General features: G+C 46.1%; 1 protein-coding gene across 2 annotated transcripts in view; it reads right to left on the minus strand.

The window, feature by feature from the left end:
- Window positions 1-5,658: 5,658 nt before the first annotated feature.
- HHATL (hedgehog acyltransferase like) overlaps window positions 5,659-25,765 on the minus strand; it is a 21,253-nt gene continuing 1,146 nt past the window's right edge. Inside the window, exons 2-13 of one of the 2 annotated variants that reach the window (XM_027837165.1) lie at window positions 22,952-23,109; window positions 22,103-22,240; window positions 19,953-20,020; window positions 18,131-18,244; window positions 17,409-17,603; window positions 16,451-16,660; window positions 16,088-16,259; window positions 12,237-12,381; window positions 8,394-8,429; window positions 7,657-7,858; window positions 6,558-6,699; window positions 5,659-5,964 (exon numbers count right to left, since the gene is read on the minus strand). In XM_027837165.1, the coding sequence (XP_027692966.1) occupies window positions 5,840-5,964; window positions 6,558-6,699; window positions 7,657-7,858; window positions 8,394-8,429; window positions 12,237-12,381; window positions 16,088-16,259; window positions 16,451-16,660; window positions 17,409-17,603; window positions 18,131-18,244; window positions 19,953-20,020; window positions 22,103-22,208 (1,515 nt within the window). In that variant the 5' untranslated portion in view covers window positions 22,209-22,240; window positions 22,952-23,109 and the 3' untranslated portion in view covers window positions 5,659-5,839. The remainder of the gene's footprint in view (window positions 5,965-6,557; window positions 6,700-7,656; window positions 7,859-8,393; window positions 8,430-12,236; window positions 12,382-16,087; window positions 16,260-16,450; window positions 16,661-17,408; window positions 17,604-18,130; window positions 18,245-19,952; window positions 20,021-22,102; window positions 22,241-22,951; window positions 23,110-25,765) is intronic. The other variant, XM_027837166.1, reaches the window with a different exon arrangement.

Consider the following 25,765-nt stretch of genomic DNA (forward strand, 5'->3'; position numbering starts at 1 on the left):
TTTGATCCTCACAATAAGCCTGAGAGATAAGTGCTATTATTATCACCATTTTACGGATGAAGAAATTGGGGCAAACAGTGAGCCTTGCCCAGGATCACACAATAAATGTTCAAGGCTAGATTTGAACTCGGGGCTTCCTGACTCCAGGCCTTGTGCTCTACCTACTGTGCCACCAGCTGCCTCCTATGATCCTATACTTCCCCTTCTGGTCTCGAAATTTCCTCACATGAGCACATCTTCATATACCAAGCTACCCTGCTCCCTTTTTCAATCTGCTCTGTTTCTTTAGATCAAAGCATACTCTTCTAGGGCCATATTCCAGTTATGAGTCCAAGGCCTCCAATTCTCGGTGACAGAGAAGTCAACCTTGCCTCCTCGAATTAGGATGCCTAGCTCGTCTTGCTTATTACCCATACCCTAGTCACAATGTCTTTCCAAGTCCTCCTACGGACCTGTGCCATGTTTTTAAGGGGAGGTTGGTGGGGTCAGAGCTCAGTCTGGGAACAGAGCGACATCTACTGGTTCCTCTTGGGATTGAAGTCCTGTTCTAACCACTGAACTTAATGCAGAAAACAACAATAATAATAATAGCTCAAAGTTATACTGTGCTTTATGACGAACGAAATGCTTTACGTAACATTGTCCTGTTTGATTCTCATAGGGTAAATGATGCATATATTATTACGATTATTCTTACGAAACTTATTGTGAAACTGAGGCCCAGAGCAATCCAGTGGCGCAGCAAGATTCAAACCCTGGTTTTTTGACTCCAAATCCAGGGTTCTTTCTGTGCCATCACAGCTTCCACAGAACCATACCACATATTTTAGGTGGTCTGGTTGAGGTCACAAGATTACCCCCAAAATGGAATTGCTGGTGGAGACTCCAGCAGATGGGCAGGTTCACTGTCCCTTCCCCACCCCATTCACTCCTCAACTAGGAGATTAGTGATCAATCCTGTGCCAGTCAACACACATTTATTAAATTCTTCCTATGGGCCAGGCACTGTGCTAAATGCTGAGGTTGCAAAAATAGGGGAAAAAACCCCATGGTCTTTGCCTTCAAGAAGCTCATACTCCATAATAAAACACCTATATCTTATTGGTCTATCTGACGCTTTTGTGAAACCACCTCTAAATCCCATAACCTCTGGTAAGGACTAGGACGCTGGGCCAAGCCAGGAAGGGGCTATATGAGATCAAACTAGCGGCAGTGGGGTAGAAGGGACAGAACGATGAAGGAATCCCTCCACTAAATTTCCTGAATCTGGTGGAAGTGCTCCTAGAACAAGTAGGAGCTGAAAAACAACCCTTATGAGGGCGAACTTGTCCTTAAATGCCCTGTGAGTTATGTAGACTGTACAGGCACAGGGAAGGGAGTGGGTGCTCTATAGCAGTGGTGTCAAAATCAAATAGAAATGGGGGCCACTAACCCATACATAAAGATCTTTTAACTTAGAAAGCCATGTATTAACATTATGTGCTACTGTATTTTTATTTATGTTGTTAAATTTTTCCTAATTACATTTTAATCTGGTTCTGGTTTCACTGAAGTATTTTACATTTCTGCTTTAGAGATCTTACAAGAGAAAGAGATCAATTTGGCTTTACTGTAAGTTTAGAGAGCCTTATAGACCCTGGGGGTGGGGGCTGGTAGTAGAAGCTCAACAGAGAAGGAAAGAGAGTTGCCATGGTTGTTTATGGGCTTGGGCATGAATCCTTTGGGCAGCTAGGTAACTTGGTAGATAGAACTCTGGGTTTGGAGTCAGGAAGTCCTGAGTTCAGATTTGACCTCAGATGCTTACTAGCTGTGTGACCCTGGGCAAGTAACTTAAGCCCTGTTTGCCTTAATCCACTGGAGAAGAAAATGGCAACCACTCCAAAATCTTTGCCAAGAAAACCCCATGGAGAGTATTGGCGTGCTGTGGTCCACAGGGTCACAAAGAGTTGGACATGACAAATGAACCCCTTACTTTTTTTTGTCATGTTAAATAAAATCTGTCCTATATTCAATGATTTCTCAGGAGCTCTAGAGACCTAGACACAAGCCGAATTCTGCAGATAAAATGAGCTAAATACAGATGTTCTTAAGGAAATCTTGGGTAAGCACATGAACCAGTAGAAATTATTACTGAAAATCCTGAAAGATTCAACCTTGTCCATGAGAATACAAAACTTTGCTTCTGGGTCATGAGATACGTATATACATACATATATATCTATATATATAGATATATAGATATATATGTATATGTATTTGTGTGTATGTGTATATATGTGTGTATATGTATATTTTGGACCATGATATGTAGATATGTAGATATGTATATACACATATATCAATGACCCCAAAGCAAAGTTTTGTATTATATATTTTTAAATATATATTAATATAATTGATAATTATTATATATGTAATATAGTAATTTATTTTAAATGATTCCTGAAAGAAGAAGTAGACTTTGTGTCTGTGTGTGGTGGTCTATACGAAGGAAGGGGGAAGGGAATAAATATATGTATAATCCCACTATGTTCCCAGCACTCTACAAATAGTTAGGTACTGTTACTATCTCCATTTTACAGTAAAGGGAACTGAAACAAACAGAGGATGAGTTACTTGGCCACTTACAGCAAGTAAGTGTTGGAGGTTGGATTTGAACAAAGGCCTTCTTGACTCCAAGCCCAGAACTCTATCCACTTGGCCACCTTAGTTACAAGTGCTTTTAGGAATTACTGGGAAGGCAAATATTTGATAGGAGGGAGAAGAAAGGGGGAGGAGAGAGGGGTCTCACAGAGACAAAATAACCAACCAAACAGGCAAAGACCTTGAAAGCATTTGGTAGGAAAACCTTCGGAAGGGAAGGAGATGGAAGCTTGGGGTTTCATACTTTAGTCACATAGCCGCCCTGTTTTGCCTCAAATGGGTTTATTTTCCACCTTAGCTGAAAGAGGAAAGGAAGGGGAAGGAGAGGAAAGGGAGGGTGAGGAAGGAGAAAGAGGGGAAAGGGAAGGAGGATACAAGGAAGGAAGAAGAGGTTAAAAATAATTAGTCTGAGAAGGCACACTAGAGCTTTTCATAGTACTACATAGTCCTGGAATGAAGTTATCTAAAGCAAATCATAGCCTGATGGATGTATCCCTATATAAACTCTCTAATAAGCATCCATCCAACCTCTATTCTATTTGAGAACAGCTACATATAAGGGATCTTGGTGCTGGAAAAAGAAGCAGTGAGGCTGGCCACAGAGATTTTTTTTTAAAGGAAGGTAGAAAAAATATTGGTGAATGGGAAAGTTTCAGGAGCTGAGTATGAGGCCAGGGGGTTTTGAAACAAGATAGTGAATTAGTAAAGGATCTAAGCATGTAACTCTCTCTGGAACCATAAAGGGAAAAGTACTAGGAATCAAATAACTATTATGCTAAGTATTTGAAAGATAGATTCCAAATTATACCTTAGAAATAGCATTCTATAAAAGCTTGCTCCATATATATTTTCTTCAAATACAGTGTTTAGAGATATTTTAATTCAGATGTTCCAATAAATTATTTAAAAAAATTAATTAGTGCAAAGTCCATAGTTCTAACCAGGATCTCAACTCTAAGGCATGGATTTTAAAATTCAAAATATACCTGAACACCACTACTTCATTATAGCCTTCTTAGCAGAAAAATTACTTAAGTGGGGAATGCCTTTTAAAAGCTGAGTCCATAAATAAGTTATAAAGTGACACCAGATGATTTAGTGCTTAATAAGAGACAATAGAGAAATGTAGGCTCACGTACTGTTGGTGGAATTGTGAACTGATCCAGCTATTCTGGAGAGCAATTTGGAACTATGCCCAAAGGGCTATAGAATTGTGCATACCTTTTGACCCAGCAATGCCACTAGTTGATCTGTATTCCAAAGAGATAAAAAAAATCAGAAAAGCATCTATATATATAAAAATATTTATAGCCCCTCTTTTTGTGATGGCAAAGAATTGGAAATTGAGGGATTGCTCATCAGTTTGGGGAATGGCTGAACAAGTTGAGGCATATTATTGTGATGGGATACTATTGTGTTATAAGAAATGAGCAGGTGGACTTCAGAAAAACCTGGAAAGACTTATATTAACTGATGCAAAGTGAAATGAGAACTGCAAGAACATTGTACACAGTGACAGTAATAACATAATGATGATCAGCTGAGAATGATTTAGCCATTCTCAGCAATACAATGATCCAAGACAACTCTGAAGGGCTTATGATGAAAAATGCTATCAACCACCAGAGAAAAAGGTGATGGAGTTTGAATGCAGGTTGAAGCATACTTTTTTTTAAACTTTCTTTGTTACTATTGGTTTGGGTTTTGGTTTTTTTTTTGGTCTGTATTTTCTTTTACAACATTGCCAACACGGAAATGTTTTGCATGACTGCACATGTATAATCTATATCAAATTGCTTGCCTTCTCAAGGAGCGGGGATGGAAGGAAGGGAGAGAGAGGATTTGGAATTCAAAATTTAAAAAAAGAATATTAAAATTTTTGTTTCCATGTCATTGAGGAAAAAATTTTAAAATTGATGTTAAAAAAAAAATAGAGAGGCATAGGAGAAGGAACACTGGCCTTGGTGTCAAAAGACCTTGGTCTAAGCCCTAGATGTGTTTTGTCAAAAATGTCCCACAATTTAAGAGATGTACAATGATGAGTCAGCAGATCACAGGACTACAGAATTTCAGTGAGTCAGTCAACAAGCACTTTTTAAGCCCTTACTATGGGCATTTCAGAAGCCGTCTAATCCAAGGCCATTCACATTTGTCTTTGTATTCCCAAGGCCCACCACCATGCTTGGCACATAGTAGAGGTTTAATAAATGTTTGCTGAGTTGAATTAAATAGAATTGAATGATGTGGTACAAAAGCTATGGACCTTTGCACAATGGGTCTTAGAACAGGGAAGACATGGAACTAGGGATGGCAGATACACATTGACTGGAGATCATGGAATGCCATTGACCAAATATGACCTGTTACAGTTAGGGCCAAATGTACCAGCTGCCAGCTGCCAGTACACAGGATTTGTCTTGGACTCTAGGTGTGGCAATCCCTTATCATTCCCCACCCCCAAGGAGCTCCCCTTGTCACTTGATGTCAGATTAAATATGTGGACTGTCTTCTATCCTGGGGGCATGGGGAGGTATAGATTTGCTCTGATTGGAACAGGAAAGAGACATATTTAAACTTGATACAACAAAAAGTCTCTTGATAAATGGAACAATCCCAAAGAGGAATGGGCCATGGATTCCCCCTCACTGGAGATGTTCCAGTAAAGACTTGCTGATCGAGTCTAGGGGACATTGTATATAGGGGGCTCTCTGGTTCAGGTATGAGTTGGACTAGATGACCTTTGATCTTTTTTTTTTTTTTATAATTTTTAGGCAATTGGGGTTAAGTGACTTGCCCAGGGTCACACAGCCAGTGTTAAGTGTTTGGTCTGAGGCCGGATTTGAACTCAGGTTCTCCTGACTTCAGGGCCGGTGCTCTATCCACTGTGCCACCTAGCTGTCCCTGATCTTTGACCGCTGAGAGCCCTTCCAATGCCAAAACCAGCCCTGCCGCTATCCTTTGAAAGAGAAGGAAGACCCACCAAGCTGTTGTAGCAAAAAATTTTATTCTGTCTTGAAGGCTTCGCCTCTGTTATGGCCTAGAACCCAGGGAGTCAGGGCAGTGCTGGGGGGAGGCAGGACAGGATCAGGCTGCTGGGAGGGTCTCGGAGGGTCTTGGGGGAAGGCTAGGGGTGGCGATGGTACAGATTCTTCTCCTCTCCTCCTCCTCCTCTTCCTCTTCTTCCTCCTTTTCCTCCCTATGCGGCCTTCTCTTTGGCAGCTTCCTTCTCTTCCTCCAGGGCCAGGAGCCTCTCTCTTTCTTTAATGAGTTGCACACCACAGTAGGTGACAAACAGAATGACCAGGGTGCTTTGGGGGAATCCTAGGAAGGTGGCACGAGGTATTGGTGCTGTGGGTTGGGTAAGATCCTACCCTTTTCCCTGCCCTAGCTTCACACACTGGTTAAGGCCACAGACTTCCTCTCCTTCCTCAATGTGATCTCCCCAGCCCCCTACAACACAGAGCTTGACCTTCCCCTCTCTGATGATCTCAAAGCACATAGATGTGTATGTGTATATGTGTGTATATGTATGTGTGTGTGTGTGTGTGTGTGTGTGTGTGTGTGGTATTTAGGGCTAGATGAGCATTTAAGACAATGAACATCAAAGCTAGGAGGCACCTTAGGATATAGAACATAGATCGTCAGAGCTAGGAGGGACCCTAGGACGGGCATGAATTGTCAGAGCTGGACATTATGGGGAAGGAAACTCAAGCTCAGAGAGAATTATTGACCTTCACAAGGTCACCTCGCTGTCAGTGACTTGAGTTAAATTGAAATGTCTGCCTCAGAGTCCTTCTCCCATTCCACCCCTAACTGGCCAGGCTTAGTCACAAGGGATGCCTGCCTCTGCCAGTCTCGTCTTTGCCCTCCCCTTCTTCTCTTCTCCCTGCAGGTCTCCAGTGCCCCCAACAAACCTGTGAACACTAGCCGCCTGATCACTAGCTCCATGAACTCCAGGCTGTTCAGAGACACGAGGTTGTACACAACGATGGACCAGAAGTTTGCAGCCCCAAAGAGAGCCCGAGCTCTCCGGGACATCTGCTCGGACACCGAGGCCTGTCCAGCCCAGGAAAGCAGAGGGAAGAAAGGGAAGGGGAGGTTGGGGGAGGGGGAGTTAGGACAGGGTCAGAGAAGAACAGAACTTTAGGCTTTAAGGGCCTCAAACACACAGCCCCCTCTTCATTATCCAGGGAGTAGGGCCAGGGGTTAATAGGGAACCAGACACCGGCCCTGGAGTTAGGAGGACGTGAGTTCAAATCCAGTCTCAGACACATAACACTTACTAGCTGTGTGATCCTGGGCAAGTCGCTTAATCCCAAATGCCTCACCACACAAAAAAATAAGGAACCAGAGATAATTTCCCCCTTCCTGCCCCTGCTCTCACTTTACAACTGAACTTGCAGGCAGGAAGCCTAGCTGGCCACTTCCTAGGTGTGTGTCCTTACAACAATTCCCTTCTATGAACCTCAGTTTTCTTTTCTGTAAAATGGGGGTGACATAACACATGCCTATAGCACTTTTTAAACCTCAAAGAGTTACAGACGTAGGTGCTGTAATATTATTTATGGGCTATTGTGATTATGAATAATAGAATCACAGACGCCTAGATCTGACAGACCATCCAGTCCAACCATCTCATCTTACGAATGAGGAAACTGAGGCCCAGTGGGGGACAGTCACTTGCCATCCAAGGTCATAATGAAGGTCAGTGTCAAAGACAGGCCAGAAGCTAGGTCTTAGGCCTCCCAGCTCAGGGCTCCTGAACACCAATTAGACAATATAAGTGAACTGCGTGTCGTTTCTTGCATTTCTACTGGACCCAACCCCTACTCTATTCAGCAGAACATTTAGGTAACATGGGGTTAGGATCCAGAGTTGGGAGGGAGCACGGAAGGGGGCTTGCGGAGCAAGGGGCTTCTCAGTGTGTGCTTGAAGTCTTCTGACATCTTGACATCTTCCTTCTCTCTTCTCCTGGCCCTCCCCTCCCCCCTGGCCTTGCCGACCCCAGCTCACCTCTGCTCGGGCCACTGGTCCCCACTCAGCAAGCTTCTGTACCCAAAGCTCAAAATTGAGACCAAAACAGTTCAGGGAAGACCACAAGTAGACAATATCACACGGCCCCAGCCACAAGGTGGTGATGGCAAAGGTGGCCAGCGTGGCTCCCAGCTCTGGCCCCACAGAGTGGTGCTCCCCACCAACAGCGTCATAGACATATCTGCAGGGGAGAGGGGAGGAGAGGATTAACTCCGCAGGAGACCTAGAGATTAACTGCAAGGGAGATTGGGAGAGTAGAGGGAGAATGTGAATCACTGGGACAGAAGAATTTGGGAGGTGGGGTAGGTCACGGGTCCCCCGATCAGCCGCCACCCTGGTTGTCCAGTTATGTCCCAAAGATGTTGCCAGTTTCCAGAAAGTGGACAAGTGCTACTCTTGACTGTTCCTTCCAGGGAAGTCCCACCCCTGGAAACTATCTGAATCAAATGGTCCTCTTCCTCCTTCCTTCATCTCCTATATTTCTTTAAAATAATATCTTTTTCAAGGAATGAAAACTGACTTTCCCTCTTAAGCTCTCTCCCCCAACCGTTGTAGAAAAAAGAAAAAAAAAATCCCTTGTAACAAATACACATAGTCAAAAATAACAAACCCTAGCACTGGTCACACCGCAGCCTGGCATTGCTCCATTCGACTCCCCATTCAGCTCAGGGGTTCCCCCACCCAGAGGACAATACTTGGGGGTAGGAGACACTCACTTGCATAGCCAGTCATTGATCCCTCGGTCAAAGTGCCTAGGATGTGGAGAAGAAATACTGCTGGAGGAAGGATGTGGGTAATATGGAGCCCCAGAGAGGTGGGGGTATCTCAGAGAGCCCCAAGGGACAGAGATGTATCTCAATGAGCTTTGGGAGCACAGGGGGATCTTGGGGAGCCCTGGGGGGAGGGGGGACTCAGGATACTCTGAAGGGAGTGGGGGGTCTGAGGACAGGGGTTTCTCAGGCAACAAGGGAACCTCAGGAGACAGAGGTGTCGCAGGGAGTGCTGAAAGGACAGAGATATTCAAGGAATTCTGGGGAGACCAGAGTGTCTCAGGAAGCCCTAAAGGGGCAGGGACATCTCAGAGACCTGTAAGGGTATGAACCACATGCGGCCTTCTAGGTCCTTGGGTGCAGCCTTTTGACGGAGTCCAAGTTTTACAGAACAAATCCTTTTATATTTGTTCTGTAAAACTTGGACTCCGTCAAAAGGCCACCCTTGAGGACCTAGAGGGCCACGTATAGCCTCAAGGCTGCAGATTTCCCACCTCTGGAGGAGTTTCCCAAGGAGACTCAGGGGACACAGGAGTGTCTCAGGGAGCTCTGAGAATAAAGGAGTGCCTTTGGAAGGCCTGAAGGGACAGAAGCATTTCAGGAAGGTATGAGAGTACAGGGGTAAGTCAGAGATCCCTAGGACAGGGGTCTTGAGGGAGTCCTGAGGAGACAGGAGTGCGTCAGGGGAATCTGAGGGCAAAGGGGTATTTCAGAGCATCCTAGGGAGGACAGGAAATTTTCAGGGAGCCCTGAAGCAGACTCCATGTTTTGGATGAAGATTAAAGATAAGGAGAAATGGAGGTGATATTGTGGTAGCACGATATGGGCCATTTTGACAGACGATGGAGAGAGGTGAGAAGTTTAATATGGATCACATCATACAGGAGGCACGATATAGCAGTGTTAGGCGACTTTCCACCATCCACACATTGGCAGGAGGTCTCTCTTGCAGAAACAGAGTGGCTAAAAATGTCTGGATTTGACTTGATGCTAATTTTATCCTTCCCATGGTGGAGGAAGTAATGAGAGAAGTGGCTATGCTGGATCTGAGCATGACAACAAGGAAGCAGAAATAATGGGAACATTGGAGGCGAAGTAATTCCTCGATCTTAGAACTGATGATCAAGGAGAGGCGATGTGGGCATAATTTGGTAGGTCTATGAGAAGCAGTCTGGGGTAGTGGCAAACATGTTGCATTTGGAGTCAAGAGGACCTAAATTCAAACCCTGCTTCTTATATTTACTTGTTATGTGACGAGCAGAGGTGGGTAACCTGTGGCCTCAGTAGGTCCTCAAGTGCCAAGGACTGAATTCAAAGGGCCACACTTGAGGACCTAGAGGGTCACAGGTAGTCTCAAGGCCACAGGTTACCCACCCCTGGACTATAGGTGAATCACTTAACCCCTCTGACCCTCAGCTTTCTGATCTGTGAAATGGAAGACATAGTGTCAGTACTATTTATCTCACAGGGTTTTTTGTGAGCATTAAATTTGATAATGTATATAAAGTGTTTTGAAAACCTTGAAGCACTCATTAATATGTAGGCTAGATTTTTGGAAAGCAAAATTTAGAGAAAGGATAAGTAGACTTCCATTGACTAAAATTCTTCAGGGGAAGTCATCTCAGGATGGGTGGGCATTGCTCAAAAATGAATTCTAAAGACATGAAGAGAAATAATTCCAGAGGAAAAGGTGGAGTTCTCTAAAGAGATCTGTCTGAATGTATAGGACACTTAATGACTACTTCAATTTTTAAAAAGTCATGTACTTACAAAGAAATATAGAACGACTCTTCTGACATAATGCTGAATGATTAGTAGAATGAGAATACTGTATATTTAAAGGAAAAAGGATGAGAAAGGAAGGGAAGGAAAAAGAATGGAAAAGGAAAAGAAAAGAAGAGAAAAAAAAGGAAAGTAAATAGGATCAAAGGGGGCAAGCCTTGGGTCAGGATTGGAAGGGAGCACCCAGGGAAACATTTTTTTCTTTGTATGTTTGTTAGTTCATTTCATAATTCCTTGTTAAAGGCTAAGTATTTGGGAGTAATATCTTAACCCTTGTTTCGTATGTTTATTTTTTGTTGATGGTTGTTAGGTATATTATATATCAAATATATATATGTATATATGATATTTCATTAAAGATAGGCACAGAAATGGAAGCAAGGCTAGGGAATAAAGAATGAACACAGTAAGTGCCTTATTGGCCGTAAGAAAAGGATTAAAGTGCCAAAGCTTAGAATAAACTGAGGCTCACTTATGATAATAAGGTAATAGAAAAAGCTTTGTCAGCTAGTTGAGGGGGGAAAGGAAGATCAAAGAGAAATGCTAGAACTACTGGACTCTTATTTTGCTTTTTTTTTTCTGCCAAGAATAATACTCTATGGACTAGAAAGGATAGAAGAAAGATGACTAAGAGGGAGTTCAAAAACCCAAGATATGTAAAGAGATGGTAGGAAACCATCTAGGCCATCTTGATGAGCTTAATTATGGGCCCAGACAGACGACGCCCCATGGAGAAAAGAACTGGAAGGTGTGATTGATGAGCCACTCTCAGTGAGATTTGAAAAATCATAAAGCATTTGGTGTGTTGGTTGGTTGTACTGAATTGCTCTTTATCTCTTTCTTTTAAAATCTTTGTCACAAGGAATGGATTATTGGGTATGTTTGGAAATGAACAGAATGTAAAAACAAAGGGTGTCAATAAAGAGGAGATCAAATTCTACAAAGAAAGTTTGTAGAGAATGGGAGAGCTACCATAGATTGGAGAAGGAAAAATATCATCCTGATTTTCAAAAAAGGAAAGAGAGTTGAGCCTAATTTGTTTCAACTCCTGGTAAAATTCTAGAATATCCTATTAAGAACCAGTGCTTGCCAAAGGTGTTTGTCACAACTACACAGTATATTCCACACAGGATTCTGTAAAGATGAAATAGAATTAATATAGATGAAAATAGAACGCAAGGATTCTCTATAGATGGTGAAGTCCTCCAGATGCTTCTGTTGGAGATAACATTGTGCCAGTTGCCAAGTCCTTGAATACTACAGAGCCTGTTCAATGAGTTCCACATCCACACAGTAGAATCAAGTCTAATCATCCACACTACCGAGATCAAGTGGATGAGCAATGCCTAATGTCCAGACTTGGATAGGCAGTTGAATGGACAATCCATGTTCCTTGGCAACATGTAACTCAGACAAGATGTTGCAAACAGACATAGAGTTGGGCCCCGAATTGAAGAGGAAGAGACAGGGGTAGATTACCTTTGGGAAATTGCATCTAGCACTTTCAAAAATTTCAAGCTATCCTTGAAACAAAAAAATTATCTTTTCTAACATCAGTATTTTTCCAGTGATGCCATATGGCTGCCAAACATGGGATACCATAATCCCCAAAGAATCAGAATTGTGAGTGACCCATAAGGCAACAGAGAGATACATGGTAGGCCTAAGTAGTCTGTGGTGCATTACCACTAGAGGTCTTTTAAGCAAAAGCTGGATAAGCAAACCCCTGTACAGGGGATTCTACAGAACTCTTCTATAGTAGAGGAATTCTTGCTTGGGACCAGATTGGACCAGATGTCCTCTAAGGTCCTGTCCACCTTGGAGATTCATAGGAATGAGGGTCTTTCAAGGGGGCATAAAAGTCTCTAGGCATTCTGAAGGGAAAGAGGAATTTTAGGGAGCTCTTGGAGGGAGGAGGGGACAGAAGAATCTCAGAGAGTCCTGAGGGGACAGGGATGTCTCTAGTGCCCCATGGCAGTGGTGGTGGTGGGGAGGGAACAAACTTACGTTTCTGCAAAGACATAGAGGGCTGTGATGCACTTAGGTGCCCGGGGTGGGTCCAGATGATCCAGACGGGCCACGGTGTTCACGACACCAAACATCACAGCTGCCTTCACCCAGTCATACACCAGATTGGAGTAGGCCAGGCCCGCTGGGGGCCAACAAGGACCTGCATCACTCACTCTGGCCTAAGCGGTCAGTACATCCACCACCCTACATCCAATCAGACCCTCCCCCTCTGCCACCCTCTATAGAACCCGAAAAGAGAGCCCTCCTGTCACCCCATGACCTGTCCATCCCTCTTTACCCTGGGTTTGTGACCCTCACTCCCATTTCCACCCTGGGGGTCCAGTTCTCTAAGGAGGCCATTGAGAAAATCTCTAAAACTTTTCAAAACAAAAATGATCCTTCAGTCTGTGAATTGCATGACTGACTGTCCTGCCCCAGTCCCTGGCATTTGACTCTCAGCATCCTGAGGGAGGTGCACCTCGCCCCTTTGCCCACATTTTTCTCCAAGATACCAGGAGATATTTGAAAGTGACTGAAGGTCTCTAGCTCATTAAATAGTCTTAGTGGTTGCTTTGCTTGTCTGCAGAGCCTTGGAATCCTAGGCCCGCAGCATCATGGAAGGGTTGGAAGTTGGGGTTGGAAGGGATTGTCTAGTCTAAATCATATCTAAGCATGAGTCCCAAAAGGGTTTAGCATCCCCCAAAAGAGGCAATGTGGCCTCCATCTGAAGCCCTCCAGGGCCCCATTCACCACATTCCATCTGTAGACAGCTTTGAGTGTTAGAAAGGTTTTCTTTATATGGCTATGAAACTAAAATCTGCCCATCTTTGTTCATCCAGGGAACTTTGCTTAAATATCTTCACTTAAGTACTACTTCACTTAAGTACCTACTGTGCACAGATCACTTTGCGGGATGCTGGGCTGATACCAAATTTAGCTAAGCTCTGGCCCCTGATCTCCTGGAGTTCAGCTCTCCTCTTTCAGTGCCTGATAGAATCCAGTACGATAAGCCTTCTTTGTTACTGCCCTTCAAATCCTTAAAGATAGGTACCACTCTCCTGGCAAAACAGGCCCAGTCCCATGGCCTGGTCTCTGGACCCCTCACCATCATGGTTACTCTGGACTTGTTCTAGCTTGCATCTTTCCTAAAATGTAGTGTCCCTAACTTGGACAGACTATCCCTGATGACGTCTGTTAAAGGAAGAAGATGGGGGGTTTATTACTTCTCCTGTTCTGAACTCTTGGGCTAGAAATCAGGAGACCTGAGTCTCCTGTGTGTCCTTGAGAAAATCATGTCTTCTCTGGACTTCAGTTTTTCTGTTTTGTTTTGTTTTGTTTTTCTGAATTTGGAGTCAGGGAATCTGGTTTGAATTCTGTTCCTATACCTATCAGTTGTATGATGCTGGAAAATACTTTCATGTCTCTGGGCCTCAGTTTCCTCATCTGTAAAATGGGGGTGATGTCTCCCATGCTTCCCATTTCCCAGCATTGTTTTGAGAAAAGTGCTTCGTGAACTCTAAAGCACCCCCGAAAATGAGAGCTGTTATTGTTGAGAGGATGCTGCTGTGGCCCAGGGAGTGAAGAGACGGTGGCACAAAGGTGCTCTTTGTTTGAGGACAAATAGAGCTAAAATCTTATCTGGGCAAGAGGAGAGGAGATGGCGTCACCCCTGGCTTGGGAGGAGGAGAGGGGGTTGGGAGAGGAAATGGTTGGGAAGCCGAGGTTATCCCAAGATGTGAAGGAGTAAGTGGCCTGAGGGGATGGTTTCAATTTTGGCCCTGTGAGCCATCAGGTCCAGGACTCCCCAGGATCCCCTCCCTGGATAGAATGAAAAGCTGCCTCCACCTTGGGCTCCCTATATCCTCTCCCTTCTCCTCTCTCCTCAACTCACTCTCTTTCCCACTCTCTCGCCAGGGAACAGCTGAAGTCAGGAGACTTCTTTTTCTTGGGAGGGGGCATCTCTGATCCCCTTTCCTCCCTTCCAACCCACTCATCCCACCCCTCCTGGTAATTAAGGTTATACCATGTCCTCAAGACCTTGACAGTGTCAAGAGAATCAGAGAATCACAGAAGCATTTCTGTGCCAGGGGACCTCAGAGATCAAATACAATGGCCTCATTTTGCAGATGAGGCCTGCACCTCATGCCAAGACAGGAAGAGATTTGCCCAAGGCCACACAAGAAATTATAGCCAGGACTTGAGTCCAGGCCTCCACGACTCCTTTGTACCAGTGTTTTGGGCCTAGACTTTTGGTTTAGATAAAGTCCAGCCTGCTCACGTTGGTATTCAAGGCCCTTCAGAGTCTGGTCCCACACCACCTTTTCTGTCTTCTTTTCCCTTTACAACCCTTCCCATTTAGCCAGGCCTATTACTGGTTGGATATATGGTGTGATTGTCTGCAGTTCTCTGAAATTTGCTATTCACATCATTCCCCTATTAGAGGCCTAACTGGAGCACACTCCTTGCTCTGTCCTCTTTCTTCTGTCTGATCTGAGCTGTTAGGGCTTGAACCTTATCTGTGCCAATCACAGAGAACACTGTCCTGCTCTGGTTTCTTACAGTTCCAGGGAGATGCCCTCATGATCTGTCCCTATCTCTTCAATCAGCCTGTAAGCTCCCTGAGGGCAAGGCCTGGACCTGTTCCTCTGTCTCTGTCCAACCTTGTAGAGGGCTGGGCACACAAGATAGAGCTGACTTCCAAGGCTCTCCACTGCCCACCGACAAGAATTTGCCTGGCATTTAGGACCATTCATAGCTTTCTTTTTGGTTTTATCTCCTGCTAACTTCTGTCCTTCATACATGCTAGGTTCCAGTCAGAGAGGACAAGGAGGTATTTCCCAGTCTCATCTTGTCTTTTCCAGCCTCTGTGCGCTGGTATCGACCGTCCCCTATAGCCGGAACATACATCTCCTCATCTCTGTTAATATTCTCCCATTCCTCCAGGGGTCATCTCAGGGGTCATCATTAAACCTTCCTTGACTACTCCCCCTCTCCCTACCAAGCTGAAAGAGATCCTTACCCTTCAAATTTTGTCCTAGACTACTTTGTCTAGGTCTCTCTTTTTCACCCATCACATTCTTTCTTGAATTACAGTTATCAACATGTGTGTGAATATATGTATGTATACATGTATATATCATTAGAGTATAAGCTCCCTGAAGGCAGGAACTATCTTCTATATCTTCATATCCCCAGTACTGCACATAAAGCCTTATAATTCAATTCCATTCAAATTCAAGAAATATTTAGTAAGTGCCTATTAAATACTATATAGACTTTCACAAAAGTGAACCAGTCCCTGCCCTTGGGGAGCTTCTAGTCTACTGGAAGGATACGAGTACCCAGATACATAAATGCAAAATATATACCAAGTAACTTAAAGAGGAAGAAAGCACTAAGTGGGCACTTAATAATAGTTTTTTGAATTGAATTGATTAGCTCCCCTCTCCGAAAGAATTCTGGAGATGCTTTTGCCTACTTCTGATTGAGCCTCAGCCACCTTTCTCTCATACACACACATTTTTCTATGTGTATATATACACAAGAAACAAACAAGCACACAGAGACACATACAAACATATACAGAGGCACATAAAACATAGTCATAGACATAGACGTATTGCCACTCTTCCAGGATGGACATGTCCTACCCCAAAGTCTCAAATCTGCTCAGGTCACTGGAGGTGGGTGGCCTGCCACAGGCTCAGAGTTCTCCAGCACCCACAAATGCTTTCTCTAAACCACTTTTGTTTGAGAAAATCAGCCTAGGTCCTGGAGGAGGGGGAAGTCACGGGTGTGGGGGAAAGACCCTTGGTCCCTGCCAGATCCCCCATCTAGTCCTCACCCACCTAGAGCCCAGTCTGAGAGCCGATTGGTGAACTTGAGGTCGTTAGGAATGGTAAGGATGTAGAAGAAATGAAAGAACACGTCCACTGCCACAATGGAGGCCAGGCTGAGTCCCGCCTGGGTACGGATCTGCCACATTTCCCACTCCCTTCGAACAGGCTCCAGCTGGCTCACCTGAGAGTAGGGGGAGGAGGAGATGCTTACCTAACTCTGGCCTCACTCTCGCCGAGTCACAGTCCTGCCCTTAGGGATACCCCCACCCTCAGCCTAAGTTGGGGGGTGGTGGAAGCAGCCCTGCCCTCAGGGGAGCTCATGGGTTTTTTGGGGGATGGGAGAGCATGAGCCCCCCACCCCAATTCCCTTACCTGGGCATGGAACTTGTCAAAGGTCATGATGGGTCCAAAGAAGAAGAAGGGGAGATAGAAGTTGTATTTGAGCAGGTCCAGGAAGGAGTAATTGCCTTCTGGTCGATCACAGTTCTCCAGGGCAAAGCTCATGCATCGGAAAATCGTGAAGCCGCTGCCTCCGTAAAACAGCACATCTTGAAGATCAAAAGTGCCCGTTACAAACCCGCTCTGGATGAGAAAGAACAGTAACCGCGCTCACTGGCGGCCCCTCGGCATCTTCCCCCTCTCCTACCCACACACTCCTCTTCCTTCAGGGCCCAGTTCAAAGCCCATTGCCTGCAGGAAGCCCATTCTGATCAGTCCAACCTATGGAGCATCTCACTGATCAAATTTGCAAAGTTCCTGGTACATAGCAGGTGCTGTCTCCCAGCTTATGCAGGCTCACTCATTCATTCATTTACTCAGGTCCTCAGTAAACGTCCTTTCATATCTGGACCTAAGAGCCACAACACTGAGGGGGAATAAAGGAAAGAGAGAACCTGGTCCCTGCCCTCAGGGAGCTCAAAACCTAGGAGAGACAAGGCTTGCAAACAGAGCAGAGTGTGGAGCCAACGGTAAATTCAGGGACCCAGCTCCAAGGGCTGGAGGGAAGAGGTCGCATAGGCTGGGCCAGCTTCATATGGGGCAGGAGGAGGAGGACGGGGGTTGAACTGGACCTGGAAGGACAGGGAGCATTTGCAGAGGCATCAAGGAGAAGGCAAGGCACAAATCTCAGCTCTGCCACTCACTACCTGTGTGACCTTGGGCCAGTGACTTACCCTTTCTGGGATTTAGTTTCCTCCTTTGTAAAATGAGAGGTTTGGACTAGAATATATCTGCGTTCCCTTCCAACTCTAAGACCTGGGACTCTTCTTCAGCCACCCATGGCCCCTCTTTTCTCCTCCCCTCCCCAACCTTGCTCTCATCTCAGGCGCACCTGCCATGAATTGGCTGGCTCCAGCTTGAAAGAGGCCAGACTGGCGAGCCCCAGGGTAAGGCAGAGCCACCGCTGCTTGAGCAGGGAAACCGTGTAGAGACCCAGGCAATGGGCCAACAGGAGCAGCATGTAGGAGGGGCCCATGGTCCCCAGTACAGCTAGGGCCCCATACACTGCATACATCCACGAGCGGAACTGTGAGAAGAGAAAGACAAAGGCGTAGACCCAGTGGAGGTAGAGGCAGTGAGGACACGGGGTGCTTTGAGGGAGCTGGGCTAGCTCTGGGCTGGGAGTCAGGAGACCTGAGTCCCACCTCTCTAGGAAAATGTCCTGTGTGACCTTACGTAAGTCATTTTTCCTTCCTGGGCCTGAGTTTCCACACCTGTAAAATGGATTTAGACTGGATGATCTCTAAGGATTCACTCAGTTCTGATATTCTACGATCTAAGGTCCCTTCCAGCTCTGACATTCTGCTCAGTTCAATTCCATAAGCATTCATTAAATGCCTGTTATGAACTAGACACAAAACTAGGCACTGAGGGGGTACAGGGATAGAAACAAAATAATTCCTGCCCTCAAGGAGTTTATAGTTCAATGATCCTAAGTTTGGGGAAGGATTTCCTGCCAGAGCCTGGGCCATGTGAGGCCATAAGGGGGACATGTGTAGGATAGGCAAAGGGATAGATGAGGTGACATCTACTTTTGGGGGGACCCCAACTTACCTGTGGGGCAATCATGGAGCAGATCTTGGCAAAGAGCACGTGACCAGAGAGGGCAAAGATGATGATGTTACGGAAGGAGGTGAACCACATTACCCACTCGAAATCTGCTACATCCTGGTGGAGAAAGAGAACACTGAATAGAGTGTCTAGGTGGCATAGTGGATAGAGTGTGGGGCTGGGAGTCAGGAAGACTCATCTTCATGAATTCAAATCCAGCCTCAGATACTTACTAGCTCTGTGACCCTGGGCAAGTCACTTAACCCTGCTTGCCTCAGTTTCCTCATCTGTAAAATGAGCTGGAGAAGGAAATAGCAAACCACTCCTGTATCTTTGCTAAGAAAACCCCAGATGGGGTCACAAATAGTCAGACATGACTGAAACAACTAAAAAACAACAAAGTAGAGAGGTCCTAGAACTCTCCCTTCAAGCTGGCAGGGGACTTGGGCTTGATGCCCCCAGCATATGGAATGTACTCATTGCACATTTTTGGGGATTTGAATAGGACAGCATTTGCTTCCTTTTGTGTGGGGTAGATTTACACCACTGGTGGGGCAAAGGGAATTAGTCTAAGGTTGTTTAAACAAGTAGGGTCATCCATGGGTGGAGACCAGGACATTTTTTCACTTGCCCTACTCCCAAACATTTCCCCTCAGGCTTGGGATTCCACCATCAGTACTTAAGCTCTTAGCACAGAACCTGGTCCACAGTGAGTGTGAAATAGATGCCTGTAGATTGAGTGACTCATTTCTGTTTTGGGTTAAGGCAGTGGTTCCCAGGCTATACAGATGGGGGCCTCTGGGAGTTATGGGATCTATTACAAAAGGTTCATAAATCCACATGTAAACCAAGTTTCACTCACTGTCAGAAGATGCAACTGTGTGAGTGCAATAGGTAAGCAGATAGACCCGGAGAGTGGCTATGTCTCACATGGCAGTATTTTCATGTGCATATAGATGTTACTGTGATTAGTGACCTATCAATTCATTTCAAAATGTTCCTGAATTCATAACTGCTTTTTGTTCATAGCAGAATACTAACAGTTCAAGCACCATCCCAGGGGGTGAGAAGTGGGTGCTCAGAGAGATTGTTTGCAGCCTCAGACCAAACACTTGAAACCTACTAGCTGTGTGACCCTGGGCAAGTCACTTAACCCCAACTGCCTAAAAATTTTAAAAAAAAGAGAGAGATTGTTTGAAGTTAAAACATGGTCTTCATACTTGAGAAGGTGGGGAACCACTGGGTTCAAAGTCAGAGGACACAGGATAGGATCCCCCAGCTCTGACACTTGCTGGCTGTGAGACCTGGAGCAAGTCAGTGAACCTCTCTGGGCCTCAATTTCTCTCTTAGAAAAATGAGGGGTTTGGACCAGAGAATCTCTATAGTTTCTTCTTGCCCTAAATTCTATGATTTCCATTAAAATTCAGATCTTCTTGAAAGAAGAGATCTAGTAGGACATACTAGCCCTGGTGATTTGATTGGCAGATAGAAGGGACCTTGAGGGGAAGGAACATAGGATGGGTCAACTTCAGTTGGGAGTGTGGTTGCTCTGGAGGACAGCAGGCTTGGGCAAGGGAGCGGGTGCAATATGAGGCTACCAGGCCCTGCTGGTGGCAGTCATAGCATAGGAAAGGGAACTGTATCAGGGGCTTGTAGGCCTGAGGGGTTAGTAGCAAGAAGGAACAAGGGATGGGGTGATAAGGTAGGGGGCCTTAACTTCTGCCTGGTCATCTCAGCAATATTTTCTTCCTGGCTCTCAGCCCTCCCTGTGAAATAGGAAATGCTATTGGCCCCTGGGGAAGAAAGATGGGGAGGGGGCACCTACCATCTTTCGTCCAATGTAATGCCAGCCAGGCTTCACCGACTCCCTGAAGGCCTTCCTGTTCATGTTGTCTGAAAAGAGATGTAGGAGTCACTGTCATTGACTTACTAGGGTTGGAGAGAGGTTCCTTGGGCGCCATCACTGCCCTTCTCTGAAGGCTAAGGTTAGGCACTGGAGCCTCTCCATGGGGAGAGAGGGAGGGAGTGTGTCCCTATAAATGTCCAGTGTATCTGTGTGTGTGTGTGTGTAGATATATGTATATGTGTATTTCTCTAAGTCTACACCTATGCATCTATGGATGCTTCTATCTTTGCCTGTTTCTATGAAGCAAGAGTTCTTAGAATCAGGACCTCTGAGGTAGCTGACACATGCAGACTGCGTGACCCTGCACCGGTCATTTAACTTCTCAGTGTGCCAAGCCACTCTTTAACACTGTAAGTAACTGGGTAGTTACCTATCTGCTGATGGAATCACAGTCCTGGGCCCTTCCCGAACTATCTACATCTGTGTATATTATAGAATCTCAGGGGCTAAGAGAACCTCAGAGATCCCTTCTCTTCCAACCTATCTCTGAATAGGAAACCCCTCTATGCCATCTATATTGTGCCTGACATGTGATCCCCTGGCCTTTGCTTTGAGGCTTGTGGGGATGGGGAACTCACCACATCCTAAGGCAGCCTATGCATCTGGGTGTGTTTATGTAAGGAGGAGTATCTGTGAGCATAGGTACGTATTTATGCATGCTTCTCAGTGTATGCACGTCAGTCTCTAAGTACAAATAATGATGATGATGGTGGTTAACATTTAAACAGTACCTACTATGTGCTAGGGGGCAGCTAAGATGGCACAGTGGATAGAGAGCAGGGCCAGGAGTCAGGAAGACTCATCTTCCTGAGTTCACTGACTCAGACACTTACTAGCTGTGTGACCCTGGGCAAGTCACTTCACCTTGTTTGCCTCGGTTTCCTCATCTGTAAAATCAGCTGGAGAAGGAAATGGCAAACCACTCCTGTAACTTTCCCAAATGGGGCCATGAAGAATTGGACCCAACTGAAAATGACTAAACAATAATAGCAAATATGCCAGGCACTGAGCTAAACACTTTATAATTATTTCTTATTTGATTCTCACAGCAACCCTGGAAAGTAGGTGCTATCATTATCCTTATTTTACAGGTGAGGGAACTGAGGCAGACAGAAGCAAAGTGACTTGTCCAGGATCACACAGCTAGTAAGTGTCTGAGACCAGATTTGAATTCAGGTCTTCCTGTCTCCAAGACTGGCTCTCTTTCCACTGTCTCACCTATTGATGTCTGCGTGTGTGCCTGGGTGAACAGCTCCATTTGCACCCCCGTGCTCTTTGTATCATCTAGGTCCAGCTCTGGGAGTGATCTCAGGTGGCCTTTCCTCCCTAGGAAACATTTCCAATATTGCCTCCTCACACCTCAACCCCTGATGCTAGGATGGGACTTCCCTCTCTCTCTCTCCCTCCATTGCCCCCCACCTCTGTCTCCCATTTCATCCCACCCTCCTCCTCCTCCTCTGTCTCATCTTCCTCCTTTTCCTTCTCTTCCTCTTTCTCCTCCTCTTCCTCTTCCTCCTCCTCCTGTCTCTTCTTCGTTCTCCTCTCTCCCCTTTCCCCTCCTCCTAATACTAATACCAGTGGAGTACATTACAACGTGCCTTCTCCTATAACTACCCGATGAGGAAAAGAGTGTACATCTGATATTGTGTAGATGGGGTAACAGAGATTTCAAAGTGTTGTGCCCCAGGTTATACAGATAGTAAGTGGCAAAAGCAGAAAAAAGAATACACTGGTGTAAATATTAACTTAAATTTCCATGGGGCTCTAAGGTTTATAAAGCACTTTCTTCACAATAGGCCATGAGACAGGGTGGTACAAAGGTTGTCCTGTGCATTTTATGGATGAAGAAACTGAGGCCTTGAGAGGAGTGATTTGCCCAAGGTCACATAGCTAGAAGGCATTGCAATAGAGATTTGAAACCAGGGCTTCAGATTCAGAATGCCAAAGGAATGAGGATCTCTCTCTCTCTCTCTCCATCTGCATCCACCCCTATACCTCCCTTCCCTCCCCACTCCCCCCAAAACTCCCAAAGATGTCAAAGAATCCATTTTTTCAGCGTAGGGGCTTACCTCGAGATGCCTCAAAGAGCCCATTGCCAGCATAGCCCAGGGCACACACAAGAACCAGGGCATAGATGGCCAGCTCAGGAGGGGGCAGCGAAGTCTTGATGCCCATAATCGAGGAAAGGGACCAGTGGTGCCCTGGAGCTGGAGGAGAGGACCCAACCAGGTTAGCTGCTCTTTTGTGTCTAGAGCCCAAGCAAAGTAGCACTAATGTGGTCTCATCGGTGCCCCGCCAACACCCTGTCCTGCCTTTCAGTCCATCTGCCTCTCTTGGGGAAAGTCAATGCTCCACCCTGGGAATCCTGGGAGCCACACAGCCCCTGTCCTCAGGGAATCCCTGGTTTGATAGGGGGAACCATAACCTCTGTCTTCAAGCAAACTCCTTCCCCCCATCTGAAGGTGAGACCCAGCCCTGCCCCTCTGGGAACCTCTGGACCGAGGAGGTAGAAAGAATAGTGCCTCTTGCATGGGGTCAGTCTCACTGAAAGAATATTAATGCGAATTCTTCACTTACTATTTTTTCAAGCCATTTTCCTATTGGTAATCTCCTTGGATTCATAGACTCATACAGTAACCCTATGAAGGAGTCAGGATAGGACTAACTGGCCCTATTTTACAAATAAGGAAACTGAGGCTCAAGTTGACACAATGAGGACAAGAACCCAGATCTCTAGATTCCCAATCAGGGGCTCTGGCTTGCACCCTTTGACCCCCAAACATCTATAGCCATGGGAGTCATTCCCCTCGAGTCTATCCCCGCCCCACCCTTCTCTCCCCATGAACTTCCCCTGCCTCCCAGGGCCTAGGGAGCATCTCCCCCCTGTTTCCACCTAGCACAGGGGTGAGGGTCCTCACCTTGCCTAGGTCCGGGTCTCCCAGGGGCCCTAGAGTGGGCTCAGAGGGTGAGCGAGGCCTGGGCCCTCCTGCTGCCTCCCTTTGAGGAGGCTGGTTCCTGGGCCAGCCTGCTCCGGTTACTGGCCTGGCTCTGCCACCGCGGCCCAGGGCTCAGGTTCCTGAAAAGGGAGGGGAGGTGGAGTAAGGCCAGCTTATCTCCCTCACTCCTCTCAGGGGCCTCTCCAGGCTGTCCAACTCCCCAGGCTGGGCACACTGAAGAAACAGCCCCTTTCCTTTCCCCATCCACACCTCAGGACTGAGGACCCCAAAAGAACCCTTAGACATCATCTAGTCCTGCCCACCTCATTTTACAGATAAGAAACCTGACATCTAGAAAGGTCTGGCAGGTAACTCACCCAAGGTCACACAGTTAATAAGTCATCGGACTAGGACTCGAATCCAAGTCTTTTGACTCCAAGTCAAGTGTTCCTTCCACCACAACACAGTATAGTACTATCCTATAATATATATGAATATATATGATGTTACTATAGTAATATATTCATTTTATAGATGAAAGAACAGACTTGAAGAGGTTAAATGACTGTGCTTCTCCCTCCCCCCAAAAAAGAGGGGCCCTCAAGGGCCTTCAATCTCAGTTTCTCTAAGCAATTATTAAAGGACCATGCCATCTGGGGCAAGTGGAAATACCCCATTTTACTCCTGGGCTACAGGGGCAATTGGGGTAAGAGCTGTGCTTGTTGGGGCTTCCCAAGGGGTCGGGATCATATGTTTGGGAGCTGGAAAGAACCTTAGATCATCTAGTCCAACCCTCTTATTTTAGAGTTGGGGAAACTGAGGCATCAGATAGAGGAAGGGACCTGCAAAAGATTGCGGAAGTATGTGGCAGAGCTGGGATCCCAAGGCAAGCCGGAGTTCTTTCCTCTATACCATGTTATTCTTCTTATTGAGTCCCCCTCCCTCTTATTGAGCCCAACCCCCTCCCCCAGCCCCTCAGCCGTCAGTGAGCCCCCGTCCCCATCCTCACTGAGCTCCCATTTCACTGAGGCCCCATCGTCACTAAGCCCCTCTCTCCTCACTGAGTCTTCATCCCCAGCAATGAGCTGCATTCCCTTATCGAGTTTGGAGTTTCTTCACTTAGCTCCCATTACCTCACTTAACCTATCTCCACCCCTGCCCTTCACTGAACCTCCATCCTCCTCCGTGATCCCCTCTCACAAAGCAGATTTCAATTGTATATAGGGAAAAATACTTCTTAATAATTAGAGCCAGAAGAGGCTGCTTCTGGAGGTGGTGAGTTCCCCATCCCTGAAGGTCCTCAGTCAGAAGCTGGACAACCCCTTGCTGGGGATGTTGAGAAGATTCCTGCTCGGTTGGACTAGATGCTCTAGGAGGTCCCTTCTAACTTCTGATACAGTGACAAAATCTTGAAGACAGTCTAGCCTACCTCCCTCATTGTACACATGGAGAAACTGAGGCCCAGCAAGGGGGAAGGGACTACTCGTCCAGGTGGGGGTGAGTTACTGGCTGAGCTAGGACTTGAACCATGAATCTCACGATGCTGAGGTGATGGCTTCTTCCACGGGGGTAATTGTATCCCTCTGTTATACTGATTGGGTCTCTACAGCCAAGGCCCAACAGGGTAGTTGTGGATTATTGGATGGTTTGGGTTATCTGTGCCCCCTCCATGGCTTCCTGAGAACTCCCTGCCTTCATCCACATCATCGCTGCCTTCAGGAGTTTACCCTTTTCTAATAACATACTTTGTAAGGGTCCTCCTCTCCCTCCCTCTTTATCTATTTCCCTCCCTTCTCTTCCTTCCTTCCTTCCTTCTGTTTATATCTTCCTTTCCCTTTCCCCCTCCCTTCATCTAAGCCTTCTCTGTCTTTCCCTCTCTCTGTATCTTTCTTCCCTCATTTCTTTCTTCTCTTCCTTCCCTCCATTTGTCTGTCTCCCTTCCTCTTTCCCTTTTTTCCTCCCTCTCCTCCATCCATCCCACCTTCCTTGTCTCTCCTTCTATCCCTCCCTCTCTCCTTCTATCCCTCCCTGCTTTCCTTTTCTCCTGTTTGTCTTCCTCTATACCACTTTCCCTCCTTCTCTCTCTCCCTAGTTGCCTTGGGCTCCTTGGGACCAGTTTGGGACTCCATAAGGGATGGAGCCCAGTTCTACAATGACTCCAAGTGGGTCCCTGACAAAGCTTTCCTGGGACAATGACTGAAAGGTCAGAAGCATGGCTCCTGAGACTGCTGAGCTGTATCCTCCCTGTGAAGAACTCTGTAGGTACCAGCAAGAACACTTCCAAGTAGCTCCTCCCTTGCAAGATGAGGTTAGTGGGGAGGCCAGTGTGACCATGGCCACAATGACAAAGTCCCTCCCCTTTGCTAGTGGAAGAGCATTGAATTCTAAGATGGGAGGACATGGGTTTGAATCCCCACTCTGCTGGTTACTTACTGTGTGACCTTAGAAAACTCACTTCTTTCTCTGACTCTGTTTCCTCATCGGTAAAATGGACCTAAACATACACACACTTCCTCCTCTAGGTGGTTGGAGGTAGTCATGAGTCTGATCTGCTCCTACAGAATGAGGTTTCCATCACCCTGTCTTCCCCCACCCTCTCTCATCATTACACTGTTTCTCCTTCATGTTTTATTTAGAAAAATTCATTAGAGATATGTCTATAACCCCATTTTACAGAGGAAGAGATTGGAGCACAGAGAGGTAGAAGGACTTTCTAACAGTCACACAGCAAGTCAGTGATGGAGCTAGGGAGAGAGAGAGAGAGAGAGAGAGAGAGAGAGAGAGAGAGAGAGAGAG

Source organism: Vombatus ursinus, unplaced genomic scaffold (assembly GCF_900497805.2).
Source record: "Vombatus ursinus unplaced genomic scaffold, bare-nosed wombat genome assembly UNPS02014820.1, whole genome shotgun sequence".
In the NCBI taxonomy this organism is placed as follows: domain Eukaryota; kingdom Metazoa; phylum Chordata; class Mammalia; order Diprotodontia; family Vombatidae; genus Vombatus; species Vombatus ursinus.